This window comes from Rana temporaria, chromosome 1, assembly GCF_905171775.1.
Source record: "Rana temporaria chromosome 1, aRanTem1.1, whole genome shotgun sequence".
NCBI lineage: Eukaryota > Metazoa > Chordata > Amphibia > Anura > Ranidae > Rana > Rana temporaria.
In genome coordinates, this window is record NC_053489.1 from 383912390 (window position 1) to 383929586 (window position 17197).

Consider the following 17197-nt stretch of genomic DNA (forward strand, 5'->3'; position numbering starts at 1 on the left):
TCTTCACATCCGAAAATTTGGCCCGGCGGCGCTGCACCTCAGCAGAAAAGTCCGGGTAGAAGGACACTCGGACCCCGTTAACCTGCACATTAGCTTTCTCTCTGGCATGCCTCAGCACCGCCTCCCTGTCCCTATAATGCAGCAATTTGGCCAGGATAGGCCTAGGGGGGGCCCCAGGCTGCGGCGGGTGGCCTGGTGTGCGGTGCGCTTGTTCCACCATAAAAAATGGGGAGAAGGCCTCCTTTCCGAATAACTCCACTAGCCAACTTTCAACAAAGGTCGTGGGGTCCCGACCCTCCGTTTTCTCCGGCAGCCCCACTATGCGCACGTTATTGCGGCGTAAACGATTTTCAATGTCATCAGCCCTGTTGTTAGTGTCCCTGGCCAACTGAATGGCTGCATGGGCCTCTCGGGCAACTGGGGGCAGCCTGTCTTCCACCTCACTCACCCTGCTCTCCACCGCCGTCGTGCGCTCCCTTATCTTTTGCCGTAACAGGGATACCTCCTCTCTGAGGCCCCCAAACTGTTCTTTCAATGTGTTCACTGATGCAGTACATACATGGACCGCTCTTAGTATTTCAGCCAGTGTCGGTTGTTCTGTTTCCCCAGCCTCAGTATCCGGATCTGTATGTATGGAGGGGGGCTGTTCAGTACCGTCAGCATGTTCCACACATTTCCAGGCCCCGCCATCCGTCTGTCCCTGCAAGGCCTGCCCTGAGTCCGGGGACCGCTCAGCTCCCCCCCCTGCTCCTTGCTCCTGGGGGCCCCCAAGCTTCTGCGTAAAAAAGTTCATGTCTCTAGGGTACTCCTTACCCTGAGTCTTTGGTGCTTTTTTGCTGAGCTCCCCCCTGGGTTTGTCAGCGCCTCGTGGTGTGCAGAGGGCCCGGGCCGCGGCGGCGCCATCTTGGATCTCGAGTGGCGGCCAGTCATCCTGTTTTTTAGCCATTCCGCGGGTGCAGTGAGCCGGCGGATGGACCGGGAGGTTGACCGGGTGAGTAACCAGCTGAACAGCCGTTCAGAGCCTTCGAATCGCTGCTGGGAGAGGATCGTTAGCAGGTACTGTGGAGGAGCTGTGAGACACACGTCTTCTCACATGCCAGTCTTGGCCACGCCCCCCGCACTGCACCTCTGAACCCCTTTACATTACACAGCACTGCACCACTGGACCTTTACATTACACAGCACTGCACCACTGGACCCCTTTATATTACACAGAACTGCACCACTGGACCCCTTTATATTACACAGCACCCTGCACCTCTAATCTAACTAAACTATACAGTGTATAAATATATGTACAACTCCTGGTGATGTATATATATCCTCTACACACTGTAACATTAACTGACTAGCCTGCCTGCTCTATCTAACTCCAAAAAATTACACTTTCTCTCTGTCTGTCTCTCTCTCTCTGCAAACCACGCAGCACAGATTACAGAGAAAAAAAAAAGCAGACTGATTGATTAGCCCTAACAAGGGCTGTTTGGGGTGCTGTTCTAACAGCAGAGATCAGATTCGTTCAGGACTGGAGTACACTGGCCTAAGCTAGCGCTTTCCCTATAAAATCAGCAGCAGCAACTCTGTCCCTCCTCTCACTAAGAATGCAAGTTCAGAATTAATCTAAAATGGATGCTGCCCGAGAGGTGGGAGGGTCAGGGAGGGAGGGTATGCTGCTGATTGGCTGGAATGTGTCTGCTGACTGTGAGGTAGAGGGTCAAAGTTTGCTCAATGTTATTTAATAGGAGGCGGATCGAACATCTCATATGTTCGCCCGCGGCGGCGAACGCGAACATCGCCGCGAACTATTCGCCGGCGAACAGTTCTGTACATCTCTAGTCATGCAGGGTTGTGGCTATTTCCTGGATGGCATCAGTGTTGAATCTGAAGATGCGATACACCTCCGAATCACCCATGCCAAAGATGTTTATGCACGTTCGGTATATCCTCTCCCGTGCCCTCCTCCTTCTACACGCCTGGGCACACACTAGTATAGCTATGACCATGCCCCTGGCATGTTGGCATACAGAAGTCTTGTCCTGCAAGTGCGGTTGCTCAGCTCGTCCGTAACAGTGCTGCTGAAGCTGCTCTCCAGCTGACCTGCACACGTCTGGTGCAAAGTTGCCCCTGCTTTATGAGGGGCAAGTTTAGGCCGGACATACAGCTTACGCGCGTCGGGCGGTCGTACGTTCGGGAACCGGCGTATTTCCCTCATTTGCATATTTGAATAGGAAATCAATGGGAGCGCAGGATGCTCCTGGCGTAAATATGCGCCTACGCTACGCCGGCGTACAAAAGTTACGCCGATCGAAAGAAGCCTATTTTCAGGCGTATCTGGTTCTGTGGGTACGGCGCATAGATACGACGGCGCAAATTTACACTTACGCCGTGCATCTCGAGATGCGCCGGCGTAACCTCTTTGAGAATCTGGGCCTTTGTGGATAACTGAGACAGTAATAATGGTGATGCCGTTTCTTCAGTGATCTTCTAAGTAAACCTTCAATGTAGTGGGCTCACAGAGCGCTTGCCTTCCCAAAGTAATAGTAGTGCCTTAAAGTGGAGTTCCACCCATTTTTTTATGTTTGACTGTGCTGCATGCCCTAATCTCATAGTGTTCAGAATGGACAGTTTTTATTTATTTTGTTGCTTGTAAATACCTTTATTTTGTAGTCCTTCATTACTTCCTCCTCCTTATTAGCCTAGGCTATTAAGTCACAAGGCTATTCGCAAGGGTTTCTGGGATAGGCTTAATGTATCCCAGTAGTCCTTGCAAATAGCCTATTTGCATAGAGAAGGGGCGGCAACTTCCTCTGACACTCCCGTTGCTATGCAAACCTGACTGAAACCTATTACATCGCTTGTGCAGCACTGAGCATGTGCGAGATCTGCAAGGCTGAAATCCAGGAAGTCATACAGTCTGTCTTCATGATGCCCACACTTAAGATGGCCACGGTCTATTTCTAGATTATAAACTAACTAAATGCTCCCTAACAAAACGGACCTTAGTTTACAGACTAACTTTACTAGACTACATTAGGCTTGTGTATTACAGGGGTATTTATATTTAAAAAGTGAAATTGTGGGTGGAATTCCCCTTTAAGTATATGGGTCTCTGTTAATGAGGAATGTGTGCTGTGCGGCTCCAACAGATCCGGTTTCTCCTGGCGTTTTGCGATATGGGCTCAGTCCTCCGGATGTACATCAATGGTAGAATAAATAAAGAGTAGGTATCCCATGGTGAATTATATATTGCTCGATTTAATAAAATAAAAAGAATAGATAACGCTGCTTACAATAATGAATAGGAAAATGACAGCAATGCTTCCTGGTGTAGTTCCTTAGTCTGTCCGTCCCTTACATGTTACGCCACGTCACGTGGCTTCATCAGAGGTGATGGATTGGCTGCTAAGCTTGTCTTTTATGTGTGAATCCCGGAAGTAACCGGGCGGCCATCTTGCCAGAGTTTGTGCCACTGTACAGGCGGCGGCCATTTTACTGGTTGATGTTAATTAACATGACACTCTAGGCTATATGATATCACAATAGACTCCCGGCAACCATTTTGTTGGAGTACACGTCTTCATCCAGGATGGCGCCATTAAATGGGTCGGAGATTGCGATGTGTGGCTAATCCTGAGGCTGAAAATATAAGGTCTCACATACATGAATATATAATGTGGAGCCACTGTCAGCTTTTTGTAAGTAATACGTGGGTGCTAACTGGATCCATAAGCTAAACATAGACATAAATAATATCATGAAAAATAAATATATAAAATATATAATGTATAATATATATGTATGTAAAACACATAGGGCCAGATCCACATATAATTGGATAGGCGCAGCGTATCAGAGATACGCTACGCCGCCGTATCTTACCTGGCTTTAAGTCAAATCCAGGAAGATTTTGCGCCGTAAGTTTATGAAGAAATTCTATTTTATTGTATATGTTAAAAGTCGGTGGAAGGGAGAGGGGGAGAAACCGGCTTTTAGAGGAAGAGACACAGACATAGTGCATCATTCTGTAATTTTTCTCCTGTCCTACTACAACGATCCTCCTGCTGTCTGGGGCCCCCCTGTGTGCCTGTGCCCCATACAGGAGGCCTGGTGGTACCCCCCTATGACTGACTGTGATGTATCAAAATAGAAGAAAAAGTGAAAACAATTTAAACAAATTACATTTGTTTGATGACTGGATAGCATGCTTATGCAAAATGGACTTAAAAAAGCTGATTTGCTTTTCCTAACACAGTGTAGTGCAACACATGGTACATTCCTCTTTGCGCAATGTCATATTCTGTATGCTGCACTTTTAGCTGCAGCTCTGCTATACGTTTCCTATTTGGTTCACTACCCACCTGGATTGTGTTTAATCTGAACTTTCTGGCACCATTCACATCAACTAAGCTGTTTGGATTTACATGCTTTTCATGTTTGTGATGTTCACTATTTAATTTAATTATAGTATATGTTAATATTTAATTTATGCTTATTGCTGTTCACCATTACTGACCCACAGACCTCCCACCCCCACTGGTTTTAGCGATTACTCAGTGGTGGGTTTTTGCTATCCACTTCCCTGTGCATCTGCTCTTTCCACTTCCTCACACAGCGCAGTCACCATTATTTATTTCAGTCCCTGCTGCTTGCCACTGGGTGCCAGAGAAGGAGGAGGTGTCGAGGTGGGTGGGGATGGCAGTGCTGCACTAGGCCCAGGCCTCGCTCCTGGTCTCACTGTCAGAGTAAATTGTCACTGGTTGCAAGATGCCAGGCCCTAGCAACCAGTTCCGGAAATGTAGATATTAATTAGTAGGTTGTGATTGTCATCTTTTTCATTCCGGGACATTGTATTGTCCCAGAATGAAGGTGCCCGGGACCCAGGACAGACATGTCCTGGGCAATCCGGGACACTTGGGCACCCTAGTCACATGGTATGAGTTCTAAATGGTTTGTTTGCTGCATTTACGCTTTGGGTATTCTCAACTTCCTATGTTCATTCTTCCCTTGCCTATATTAACCCCATGTGTCTCTCTACAGGTGATTGTATCCCGTGTTGCACAAGTATGTAAGAATGACATGGGGGGATCTCAAAGAATTCTAGAAAAACAATTTACATCCTTCCTGAAAGCTCGCCTCAACTGTTCTGTTCCTGGAGACTCTCACTTTTATTTCAATGTTATCCAGTCATCAAGTGAAATTCTGGCCTTCGGTGGAAAGCAAGTTCTAATTGCCCTCTTCTCTACCCCAATCAACAGGTATAGTTTTTATAGTGCTATGAAAAAAACTGCATATAAATATAGATGCATACCTCTTACATAGGAGGTACCTATATCTCCTCATGTATATAAAGCTATTTTATTGCATGAAATAGAAGCTATTAAAAGAGTGTACCTTTTTAATATGGTTGTGAAGGTAAACAGTAGGCATTTGTAAGGGTTCTCATTAATCCAGATCATGGTGTGTATATATAGTAGTAGTTAGTCACATTCAACTGGACTTGTTCTGTAATGTTGAAGACGTTTCATAGCTTCTCCAAGCCACTGACCTTAAAGCAGAGCTCCAGCCAAAAGGGGATGTTTTGGGACAAGTACTGTCCTGTTTACCCTTCGATTAATATGTATATCTTTTGCATTTTTCCCCAAATAACCTTGTATGTTGCCATATGTTACCTGTTCCAGCTTTTGATTTTGTTGTTAACCCCAGTATTAACATTATTCAATTTTTGTACATCTGAACTTCCAAATAAACTTTTTTGTAAACAAAAAAAAGTCAGCAGCTACAGTTTTTGTATCTGCTGACTTTAAATTTTTACATAGGAGACTGCAGCGCCTCTTTAACTACTTCAATACTAGGCACTTTCACCCCTTTCCTTACCAGGCCAATTTTCAGCTTTCAGCGCTCTCGCACTTCCAATGAGAATTGCGCGGTCATGCAACGCTGTACCCAAATTATTTATTTTTTATTTTGTTCACGCAAATAGAGCTTTCTTTTGGTGGTATTTATTCACCACTCAGTTTTTTTGCGATATACAGTAAGCGAAAAAAGAGTGAAAATTTTGAAAAGAAAAATATTTTCTACTTTCCATTTTAAAAGAAATCCAATAAAATCTAATTTTGTCATAAATGTAAACTAAAATGTATTCTGCTACATGTCTTTGGTAAAAAAAATCCTGTTAAGTGTATAATTGGTTTGTGTGATCACGGATAGATGTGTGCAGATGATCATGTACAGATGTGCGCAGGTGATCACGGACATACTGTATGTGTTGTAAGGGGTTAGCTCGGTAGCGGGGTGTGTGACCCCCTGGATGGGTTCACTACACACTGAATTTATACAGACAGGCAGTCGAAGACGGTTGAAAACAAAGATTTTGGTTTATTCTTCCATCTTGCTGAAAACAAGTGCAAGCATCCAAACAGCATAAACAAAATCAAACATAAAATAAACCCTGGCCACTTAGGTTCCTGTGTGGTGAAGATAGAGGCCCCATCTATGGAGTCCGGCACAGCCTAGTGCTGGGCAGACACTGCTGGTCATACAGCAGAAAAACAATAGTCTTTTGATTTTTTATCACACAGAAAAATCAATCCTCACCTCCTCAGAAGACTTTCAGTACACTGCTCTCCTTATTCACAAAGCCTCAGGATGCAGCATTCAGTGGTAATCCTCTGGATTACTTATAGAGGCCTTAATTGCCTCATTCTGAACAGCTGACGTTTTCCAACGCCCTTAGACCTTTTCTGGCCACTTTGCAGCTGACGCCTAACAACAATTGGTGTATTGTCTAAACAAGGCAGAAATGTATGTCCCGTCTGTGACAACACCCACAGATTTACCTGACTTCCTGTCACAGTGTGCAGACGATCATTGGGACATATGATTTTCCTGCTACATATGTGGGGGGACAGGTGTTTTTACTGTGTGGGAACATGTGTGTGGTGACATTGTTTTGGGGACACTGGGCCAGTGATCAGTGTGTAAAAAGCTGTAAAAAAAATACAGCTCATACTCGCTGATCACCGGCTAGCTGCAGCAATCCACAATTTCAGTGTGAGGAGAGCCGATTATCTAGCAACAGGCTCTCTATTTACGTCACATGCGATGGCTGTGATTGGACACAGACATCATGTGATCAGGAGGGCCAATCGCAGAGCCCTCCTGCTGATCGGAGATGCGATGTGTACGGGTGACACGAGCGCATCGGGATCACGCCACTGCGCAGGCCTGCGCGTGATCCCTCTCCTTCTGAGGGACGTTCATGAACGTCCACTCAGAAAGAAGAAGCACCCACCCGGCCGTATATATGTGCAGTGGCCGGGTGGGAGGTGGTTAAGAATTGGCTTGGACAAAATACAAAAACATCTACAACAATATAGTAATTATATAATATATATATATATATACACACACACACATATACACATACAGTGGGGTAGATTCAGAAAGAAGTTATGCTGGCGTATCTATTGATACGCCGCGTAACTTCTAGGATGCTCCGGCGTATCTTTTTTCTGTATCCAGAAAACAAGATACGCCGGATTTTGGCTAAGATCCGACTGGCGCAAGTCTCTTACGCCGTCGTATCTTAGTTGCATATTTACGCTGGCCGCTAGGTGGCGCTTCCGTCGATTTACGAGAGGAATATGCAAATTAAGTAGATACGCCAATTCAGAAATGTACGTCCGCCTGGCGCATTTTTACGTCGTTTACGTTAGGCTTTTTCCGACGTAAATTTACCCCTGCTATATGAGGCGTATCCTATGTTAAGTATGGATGTCGGGCCAGCGTCGAATTTTCCATTTTTTACGTAAGTCGTTCGGGAATAGGGCTTTGCGTAATTTACGGTCACGTCGAAAGCATTGGCTTTTTGCGGGTTAATTTGGAGCATGCGCACTGAGGTACGTTCACAGACGGCGCATGCGCCGTTAGTCAAAAACGTCATTTACGTGGGGTCATGTTTTATTTACCTAAAACACGCCCACCTCTTCACAATTTGAATTAGGCGCGATTACGCCGGCAGATTTACGCTATGCCGCCGTTACTTAGGGCGCAGATTCTAGGTGAATACAGAACCTGCCTCACTAAGTTACAGCGGCGTAGCGTATCTGAGATACGCTACACCCGCACAAAGTAACGGCGGGCTATCTGATTCTAGCCCAGTATATATATTGTAAGATTGGGGTGATCAGACTCAAGTGGTAGGTGCATTTTCAGTAAGTACACCAGTCCAAAACTGGCCTGGTAGCCTATATCTGACTGTAGGCCTTAGGTCTGCTCCTCAGAACAAAAGTGTTACCTAGAGTTAAGCTTACTCCTGATCAGTGCCTTGCTGCTCTGTCACCAAGGACATCTGCCTCCTGCAGACATGCATGCTCTGGCTGCACCTATGTAGCCTCTGACTCCTCTCAGGGGAATGGGAGTCCACCTGACTCCCATGCACAGACTTCCTGTCTGTTGGGTGGAGCCCTGAACCATAGTCAGGTCACAACTAAATATCCCAACACACAGCTATGCAGTCAGCGTTCCTTTCTCTCCAAAATCTGGCCCAAACCAGCAATCTTTAAGGTAGCACTGGGTCCCACTGCCACATATCCTCCCCCCTTGTTTCAAACCAGAGGGAGGAACACATAAACCCATCACCATGAATGGGACACCTCTGGGCAAGCCATTAGCTGCGTAAGCGCAGTTCTTTTTCCGGGTATGTTTCCACCAGCAGTTCAAATTTGCCCAACCTTTTCTCTAGGGGCACTCCACCCACATCTTCTTCTGGGTGTGCTTCCACCAGCACTTCTTCCTGAACCGTGGGCTCCCACTAATCTTTCTATCCCTTCTACCCTTGGGATCCTCCTTTTTTCTCCCACAGACCTACTCTCTTGGGACTGTTGGGGACCAACTTCCATGAAATCTGTCAGGGACTGACCCTTCTCACTATCAGATGCCACATTAACCAACAACATCAGTTTCTCAGGTTCACTGATCCCTGTGTGGTTACCCTTGGCAACCAAACCATCTGAGATCAACACCACAGCCTTCTGTTTAACCTCGATAGCAATGTTCCACAAGGGGTTATTCAACTCAATATTGTCATTAGGACCTCTTGTACCCTTGTTTGCTAGGACAGTGTCTATGGAGGGACCACATACAGGCAAGCAGTTACTCCCTTTGGGACAGTCCCGCAGTTTCACATGGCACCCTGTTGTCCAACACTCCAATAGCAACTGTCTTATGAGAGAGTGGGTAACCGCTCAAAGAGAACCAGGTAATCTGATTCCTGTGGTCCGAGCCAAGGGTGCAGGCAGTGCAATCAAAATGCAGGTTAGGATGAAGGAAAAAAGGTGGGACAGCCGCACTCCAAAAAAACTCCTCCTTTAATTAAAAATCACAAAATACATGCCACAGCAAAAAACAGCACAACAAAAGAAAAGCTGACGTTTCGCACTATGCCTTAGTGCTTCTTCATAGCACTGTCTTATCAACGCACATTTTTCGCCACATTTTTCCACTCCAATGTCTTTAACCATTTTTGTGTCCATTGGTACCTCAACCAATATCTGAGTTTTCTGACAGTGCTCTACAGTACTACTCTTACACTTTTTCGTTATAGTTACTATCACTGTTATTTCCTGTCAAAGTGTCTCCGGGTACCTCAAACTGCACCTCTCTGCAAGTGATGGACCGAAATCCCACTACTGCCATGTCTGTTCTGGGCCCTTCCTTTACATGAGGTATAGCGGGTGAGACAGTACACGCGCCATGTACCAACCACTGCTCAGCCACACCTCGGACCTCATCAGCAGGAATGCACCCCATCACACCAGCATACGGAGAGACTTCCACTATGTCTATTATTTCTGATTCCTCTAGCAGCTCCCTATAGCGCCTTCTGCACATAACTGCCGCTGGAAGCACTCTCGCAGAGAACTGTGAGACAACTTTCCACAAAAGTAACCAACAGTGCAGTAACCAATTTTTATCAATATTGCTTAGCATTGCCTGTACCACCTGTCTCCGGTAACACAGAACTCTAGGTAATTTTCCTTTACTAACGAAGTGGAGGGGCCGAGACACTCAAAGAGACCTCCACCTCAGGGGCAACTGACAAAACTTGCGGCTTCCCATGAGCACTGCAAATCGCATGTGTCACACTCATCCTCTCATTTCCAGCAACACTGAGCCCTTCAAAGCCCCTATACTTTATCCCATCATCCTGATGCTCAACATTACTTATCTCTTTTGCCGTGGACAAAACCTCTGCTATGTATGTGCCCTTTTCAGATCCTTCCAACTGGAGAAGGTTAACTTCTACAAAAGCCAACACACCTGTGTCTACTGGCCTTGCAGCCTCTCCATTTGTCAAAGCAGCAATAGTGTCCACCTTACTATTACCTTCAGAAATTTCTTTCCACCCCACTAATACTTTTATGGTGAGACTATCTGTGAGATAAATTCACCTGAGACCACACTCTGGATCAAGTTTTCTTGATCAAGTTATTGACTCGTACGAGGAGACAAGTTACAACAAAAGGACAGATATTTGCCTACTGTTTCTGACCACCTGTCACCCGTGCAATAGGGCTGCATAGACAAACAGTCAGCCTGATAAATTCCTATCTGAACAGATTATTGCCCACTGGTTCTGACCTCTATGACCCGTGCAATAGGGGAGCATACATAGAGTTCAGCCTTATGAGCTCCTATCTGACTTGTCTGTCTAAAAATTTTAAAACTTGCATTTATATACCCTTATCTTAGCCATCTCCCCTAGATATGATTGGTTGCTAAGATCTACGTTAGGGGTAGGCAACATGGGGCCCTCCAGCTGTTGAACTACGCAAGTGAGAACAGAAAGAGGAATGGGATTTTAGCGGTGCTAAATAGAATAAGTTCTCAATATCACAAATAATTTTTAATAATTTATTAAAATATCAAAGTTGAGAAACATGCAACACATGATACAGAATTAAAAACAATTTTAGTTAGAACTTGGATATCCAGGTTGCTGGAATTCCCCAAATTAGACAGCTGGTCGGTTTAGGATGTTTGTAACCCAATATATTTTGCCTTAATCGGCTTTTTCAGGGGTTTTGAAAACTACCAGATTTAAATAGCCAGCTCTAACAAAGTAGAAAACAACATATGAGAGATTGTACATTATACATTCAGCTAGGTACATTAAACAAATAAGACAAAATACAAACAGAGCAAGAGCCTTCCTTGAAGGGGACACACGCTGACCTGGCATACCGGAGGAGGAGGTAAACTGACATCAATCCTGGAAACACCAGGGCATCGAGAACAGCTCAAACCACAAAGGGTGAAAGGCCCTACACCGAGGTACCTATGCTGCGTCGGGGCAGAGGCTTGACAATAGGGGGAGAAATGGAGACCCAGCTATAGGGAACATATAGCACCTAATGAGTATTATGTTCCAACACATTACAACAACTATATAGTTTATGATGATAGAGTTGCACTTACTTATGTGAAGCAAAATTGTAGCACACAAAGGGCAGCCAAACACTTCAACCTTTTCAGATTGGATACAGGACAGGATATGCCTGATCACGCGATCTTGTAAAAAGAAAACAAATAAGAAAAGAGGATGAAAGAAGATTTTTTTTTTATATATATAATATATATTGTTCAGGTATGGAATTATATCATACCATTGACCGCTAGGGGTCACTATTTACTGAAATAATACAGAGAGGAGCCCAAATAATCAGGGCTATAGTACAGCCAATAAAGTATCAGTCCAGGGAAAAATACAAAGAAAGGTTGAAGAAACAACATAGCCAAAAACAGAGCAAAACAGCTCTAGTCCAGCAAGGCACATATAGAGCAATCACCTGTATAAGTACGAAGGTACGGAAAGGCTGTTCCACAGTTCAGTGCAGCAAGGATGATGGAAAGGGCTGGCTCCATTTATCTCCCCCCGCACGTCCGACGTCATCGGGCGTGCGTGGACACAACAACGCATTCGGGCGCATGCGCCAATGCCAAATGGGGCCGCACAGCCTACAAGGCCCAGAATCCCCAGCGTTACCTCATCCATGACGCGGATGGTGGGCGGCAATAACTCCGTCCAGATGGGAGTGGCGCGGGTGTGTGTGCCAGAGATCCCCACAAAGGGGAAAGAAGGGGGATCCCATAGTCACATGGGGCATGCAGGACAGGCGGCAACACAGGCAGATGGACCAGGGCGACAGCGCACCGAAGCAAAAAGTGGGCATTCCAAAGAAGCCCTTGTGTGTCCATATGGCCAAGCCGAAAACGCCCCTAGTAGCCACAACAAAGGACAACAAGGGAGGGCATCTGAGCTAATAAACAAAGAGCCTAATGAACCAGGGAAATACTGTTCAGAGCAAAGTCCCCAAGCTGACTAAGTATCGACCAGATGTCAGCCACTTGTTGGTCACGGGATGGCAGGACAGCGTGTGAATCTGCACAATCAAAAGGAAAGCAAAACAACAACAACAACAACATTTAAACAACGGTGTACATACATATTTCATTTAATAAATTGTATACAACATATCTAGTACAGACTGTTCTTTTACAACACATTGGAAATACCTACTTCAATTGCATATTACATTTAAGTCCTATTACACTTACAAAATTCTCACAATTAGCCCCCTAAAAGATTGGAAATCAGGGAAAACAGAAGGGGGGCGGGGGGAAACAAAGGGGGAGGGGAAAAGGGAAGAAAAAAAAACACAAAGGAGGGAAGGGACAAAAAACATAAACATCTATATGGTCACTTCCAGTGATAAACCAGACCAAGGCAACAATTGCACATGTGGATCACATCCCAGATGGAACCAAGGATGAGGGGGAAGGGGGGAGGGTAAAGGGGAAAAGCGGAGCAGCTACTAGGGAAGGCACATATATAGTTGTTGTGGAACTACATTTCCCATGAGGCATTGCAAGGCTGGCAGTTACAATTACTCCCAGAGGCATGATGGGACTTGTAGTTCCGCAACAGCTGGAGGGCCCTAGATTGCCTACCTCTGATCCACGTCAATGTAACACCTGTCCTACAACCAGACAAACTTAATTATTCCCAGAATTCCAATATGTTTATTAAAGTGATTTATAACTGGTTTTGTCCAATTAAAAACACCTGTGTAGTGACAGTATGGCACCCAGCTGTGTTAGATCAAACCCTCTTTGTCCATCAACTTCAAGGATAAGGCCCCGTACACACGAGAGGATTTATCCGCAGATACGGTCCACCGGACCGTTTCCGCGGATAAATCCTCTCGAGGATTTGCGAGGATTTTGATCCGATGGAGTGTACTCACCATCGGATCGAAATCCGCGCCGAAATCCCATCGGATGACGTGCGCGACGCTGTCATATAAGGAATTCCACGCATGCGTCGAATCATTACGACGCATGCGGGGGATTCATTCGGACGGATTGATCCGGTGAGTCTGTACAGACCAGCGGATCAATCCGTTGGGATGGATTCAAGCGGATAGATTTGAAAGCATGTCTTCAAATTTTTATCCACTGGAAATCCATCCCAGGGGATAAAAATCCGCGGAAACAGATCCGCTGGATTGTACACACCAGGGGATCTATCCGCTGGAGCCGGTCCGCGGATCAATTCCAGCAGATGGATCCTCTCGTGTGTACGGGGCCTAACAGATTTACGACTTTTGGAAGAATGAACTTTCCATAACCCCACCCTATCCGTTATATGTAACCGTTTTAATGAGGGCACAAGCAGACCTAAGTTCGACCCTGTCAAACTTTATTAATATACTGTACATAACTTTTCCATATCCACATAATCATTTTAAACCACCTGTAACACTTATCTTTGACGGTGCTTATCTTATCAGCTATATTTCAACTGTTGTCAAAATGTGTATCTTCTCTAATTAGTGAACTTAACCACTTACCATCCGGCCGCCAACTATTTACGGCCGCAAGATGGCTCTAATCTGCCGGGAGGCTGTCAATATTCGGCCTCTGGCCGCGCGCGACTGGGGGTACCGCTGCGCATGCCTGGCGGCTGCGATGTCCGCCAGGCACCCACGATCGGCAGTCACAGAGCCAGGGACGTGTAAACACAGAGATCCACATCCTGTTAGGGAGAGGAGACCAATGGTGTGTCCCTTGTACATAGGGACAACCATCGGTCACCTCCCCCAGTCAGTCCCCTCCCCCCACAGTAAGAATCACCTAGCAGGGAACATATTTAACCCCTTGATCGCCCTAGTGTTAACCCCTTCCCTGCCAGTCACATTTATACAGTAATCAGTGCATTTTTATAGCACGGTTTGCTGTATAAATGTGAATGGTCCTCCCTATTTTGTAGGCATTATAACATTTGTGCACACCAATCACTATACGCTTATTGCAATTTTTTTTCCAAAAATATGTAGAAGAGTACGTATCGGAACTAAATGGGATATTTATTATAGTAAAAAATAGTGGGCCAGATCCACAAAAACCTGGCGTAACTTAAAAAATCCCATTTAAGTTACACTGCCTTAAAGTTTCTACCTAAGTGCCTGATCCACAAAGCACTTATCTAGAAATTTCAGGCTGTGTAACTAAAATTCCGCCGGCGCAAGGCGTTCCTATTCAAATGGGGCGAGTCCCATTTAAATGAGGCGCGCTCCCGCGCCGGCCGTACTGCGCATGCGCGAAGTTACGTTACGCCGAGTTTTGAGGATCGCGACGGCTTAAAAAAGTTGCGTCGGGAAAAAAAAAAAAAAAATGACAGCGTCGCTCGGCATGCATTCCTGAGAGGGAGAACTCCATGCCAATTTTCAAAGAAAAAACCAGCATGGGTTCCCCCCCCAGGAGCATACCAGGCCCTTAGGTCTGGTATGGGTTGTAAGGGGACCCCCCCTACGCTGAAAAATCGACGTAGGGGGTCCCCCTACAATCCATACCAGACCCGTATCCAAAGCACGCTACCCGGCCGGTCAGGAATGGGAGTGGGGACGAGCGAGCGCCCCCCCCTCCTGAGCCGTGCCAGGCCGCATGCCCTCAACATGGGGGGGTTGGGTGCTCTGGGGCAGGGGGGCGCACTGCGGGCCCCCCCACCTCAGAGCACCCTGTCCCCATGTTGATGAGGACAGGACCTCTTCCCGACAACCCTTGCCATTGGTTGTCGGGGTCTGCGGGCGGGGGCTTATCGGAATCTGGGAGTCCCCTCAAATAAGGGGGCCCCCAGATACCGGCCCCCCACCCTAAGTGAATGGATATGGGGTACATCGTACCCCTATCCATTCACCTGTAGGCAAAAAGTTAGTTAGTAAACACACAACACAAGGCTTTTTAAAATATTTTATTATTCTGCTCCGGATGCCCCCCCCTGTCTTCGTTATTAGCTCAATTACCAGGGGGGGCTTCTTCTTCCGCTCTCCGGGGGTCTTCCACTCTCCGGGGGGGCTTCTCCGCTCTCCGGGGGTCTTCTTCCATCTTCTCCCCTCTTCCGCTGTTGACTCGGCGAACCCCGGTTCTTGTGCAGATGTCCGGTGCCTTCTTCTTCAGCGCTGGCTGCCTGCTATCTTTGTGTGTCAGCTCAATTTCTAACAGGCAGCCAGCGCGGTCTTCTGTGACGTCATCTTCTGTTCTTCTCCCCTCTTCCGATGTTGCCTCGTCGCCTGTTGTCGCTGTAATAATGGAAGCGCGCCTTGCATCCCATTTATATAGGCATCACCGTCCCATCATGCTCCGGTAGGTACCCACGTGGTGGGTGCCTACCCACGTGCACCCACCACGTGGGTACCTGCCGGAGGATGATGGGACGGTGATGCCTATATAAATGGGATGCAAGGCGCGCTTCCATCATTACAGCGACAACAGGCGACGAGGCAACATCGGAAGAGGGGAGAAGAACAGAAGATGACGTCACAGAAGACCGCGCTGGCTGCCTGTTAGAAATTGAGCTGACACACAAAGATAGCAGGCAGCCAGCGCTGAAGAAGAAGGCACCGGACATCTGCACAAGAACCGGGGTTCGCCGAGTCAACAGCGGAAGAGGGGAGAAGATGGAAGAAGACCCCCGGAGAGCGGAGAAGCCCCCCCGGAGAGCGGAGAAGACCCCCGGAGAGTGGAAGACCCCCGGAGAGCGGAAGAAGAAGCCCACCCTGGTAATTGAGCTAATAACGAAGACAGGGGGGGCATCCGGAGCAGAATAATAAAATATTTTAAAAAGCCTTGTGTTGTGTGTTTACTAACTAACTTTTTGCCTACAGGTGAATGGATAGGGGTACGATGTACCCCATATCCATTCACTTAGGGTGGGGGGCCGGTATCTGGGGGCCCCCTTATTTGAGGGGACTCCCAGATTCCGATAAGCCCCCGCCCGCAGACCCCGACAACCAATGGCAAGGGTTGTCGGGAAGAGGTCCTGTCCTCATCAACATGGGGACAGGGTGCTCTGAGGTGGGGGGGCCCGCAGTGCGCCCCCCTGCCCCAGAGCACCCAACCCCCCCATGTTGAGGGCATGCGGCCTGGCACGGCTCAGGAGGGGGGGGCGCTCGCTCGTCCCCACTCCCATTCCTGACCGGCCGGGTAGCGTGCTTTGGATACGGGTCTGGTATGGATTGTAGGGGGACCCCCTACGTCGATTTTTCGGCGTAGGGGGGGTCCCCTTACAACCCATACCAGACCTAAGGGCCTGGTATGCTCCTGGGGGGGAACCCATGCCGGTTTTGCTTTTACAAATTGCCGTGGAGTTCTCCCTCGGGAATGCATACCAAATGCCGTCGCTGGAATGGGCTTTTACAAGGTGTGACTAGTTTACACTTTGTAGAACCAGCCCTAATTTTACACTTGCAAAATAACACTTACGGCGCAAAAACGAAGCTGGAAAGCTTTGTGGATCGCCTTAAGTGCTAATTTGCATACTAGAAACGGCATTTCGACTCGAAATGCCCCCAGCGGCGGATGCGGTACTGCATCCTAAGATTCGGCAGTGTAATTCAATTACACATGCCGGATCTTCTGCCTAACTTTGGAAAAAGCCTTTTGAGGATCGTTTCCAAAGTTACACACAGACTGAACAGCAGTTAAGTCGGCGTATGTCTTTTGTGGATCTGGCCCAGTGTTTTTGTCAAAATTGTCGCTCTATTTTTGTTTATAGCGCAAAAAATAAAAACCGCACAGGTGATCAAATACCACCAAAAGAAAGCTCTATTTGTGGGGGAAAAAAAGAACGCCAATT

At 46.9% G+C, this 17197-nt stretch overlaps 1 protein-coding gene across 1 annotated transcript in view; it reads left to right on the top strand.

Moving 5' to 3' along the window:
* The window catches only part of SEMA6B (semaphorin 6B), a 1705299-nt gene that overhangs the window by 1370675 nt on the left and 317427 nt on the right, over positions 1-17197 (top strand). The window contains exon 10 of the mRNA XM_040341109.1: positions 5038-5255. Within this exon, the coding sequence (XP_040197043.1) occupies positions 5038-5255 (218 nt within the window). The remainder of the gene's footprint in view (positions 1-5037; positions 5256-17197) is intronic.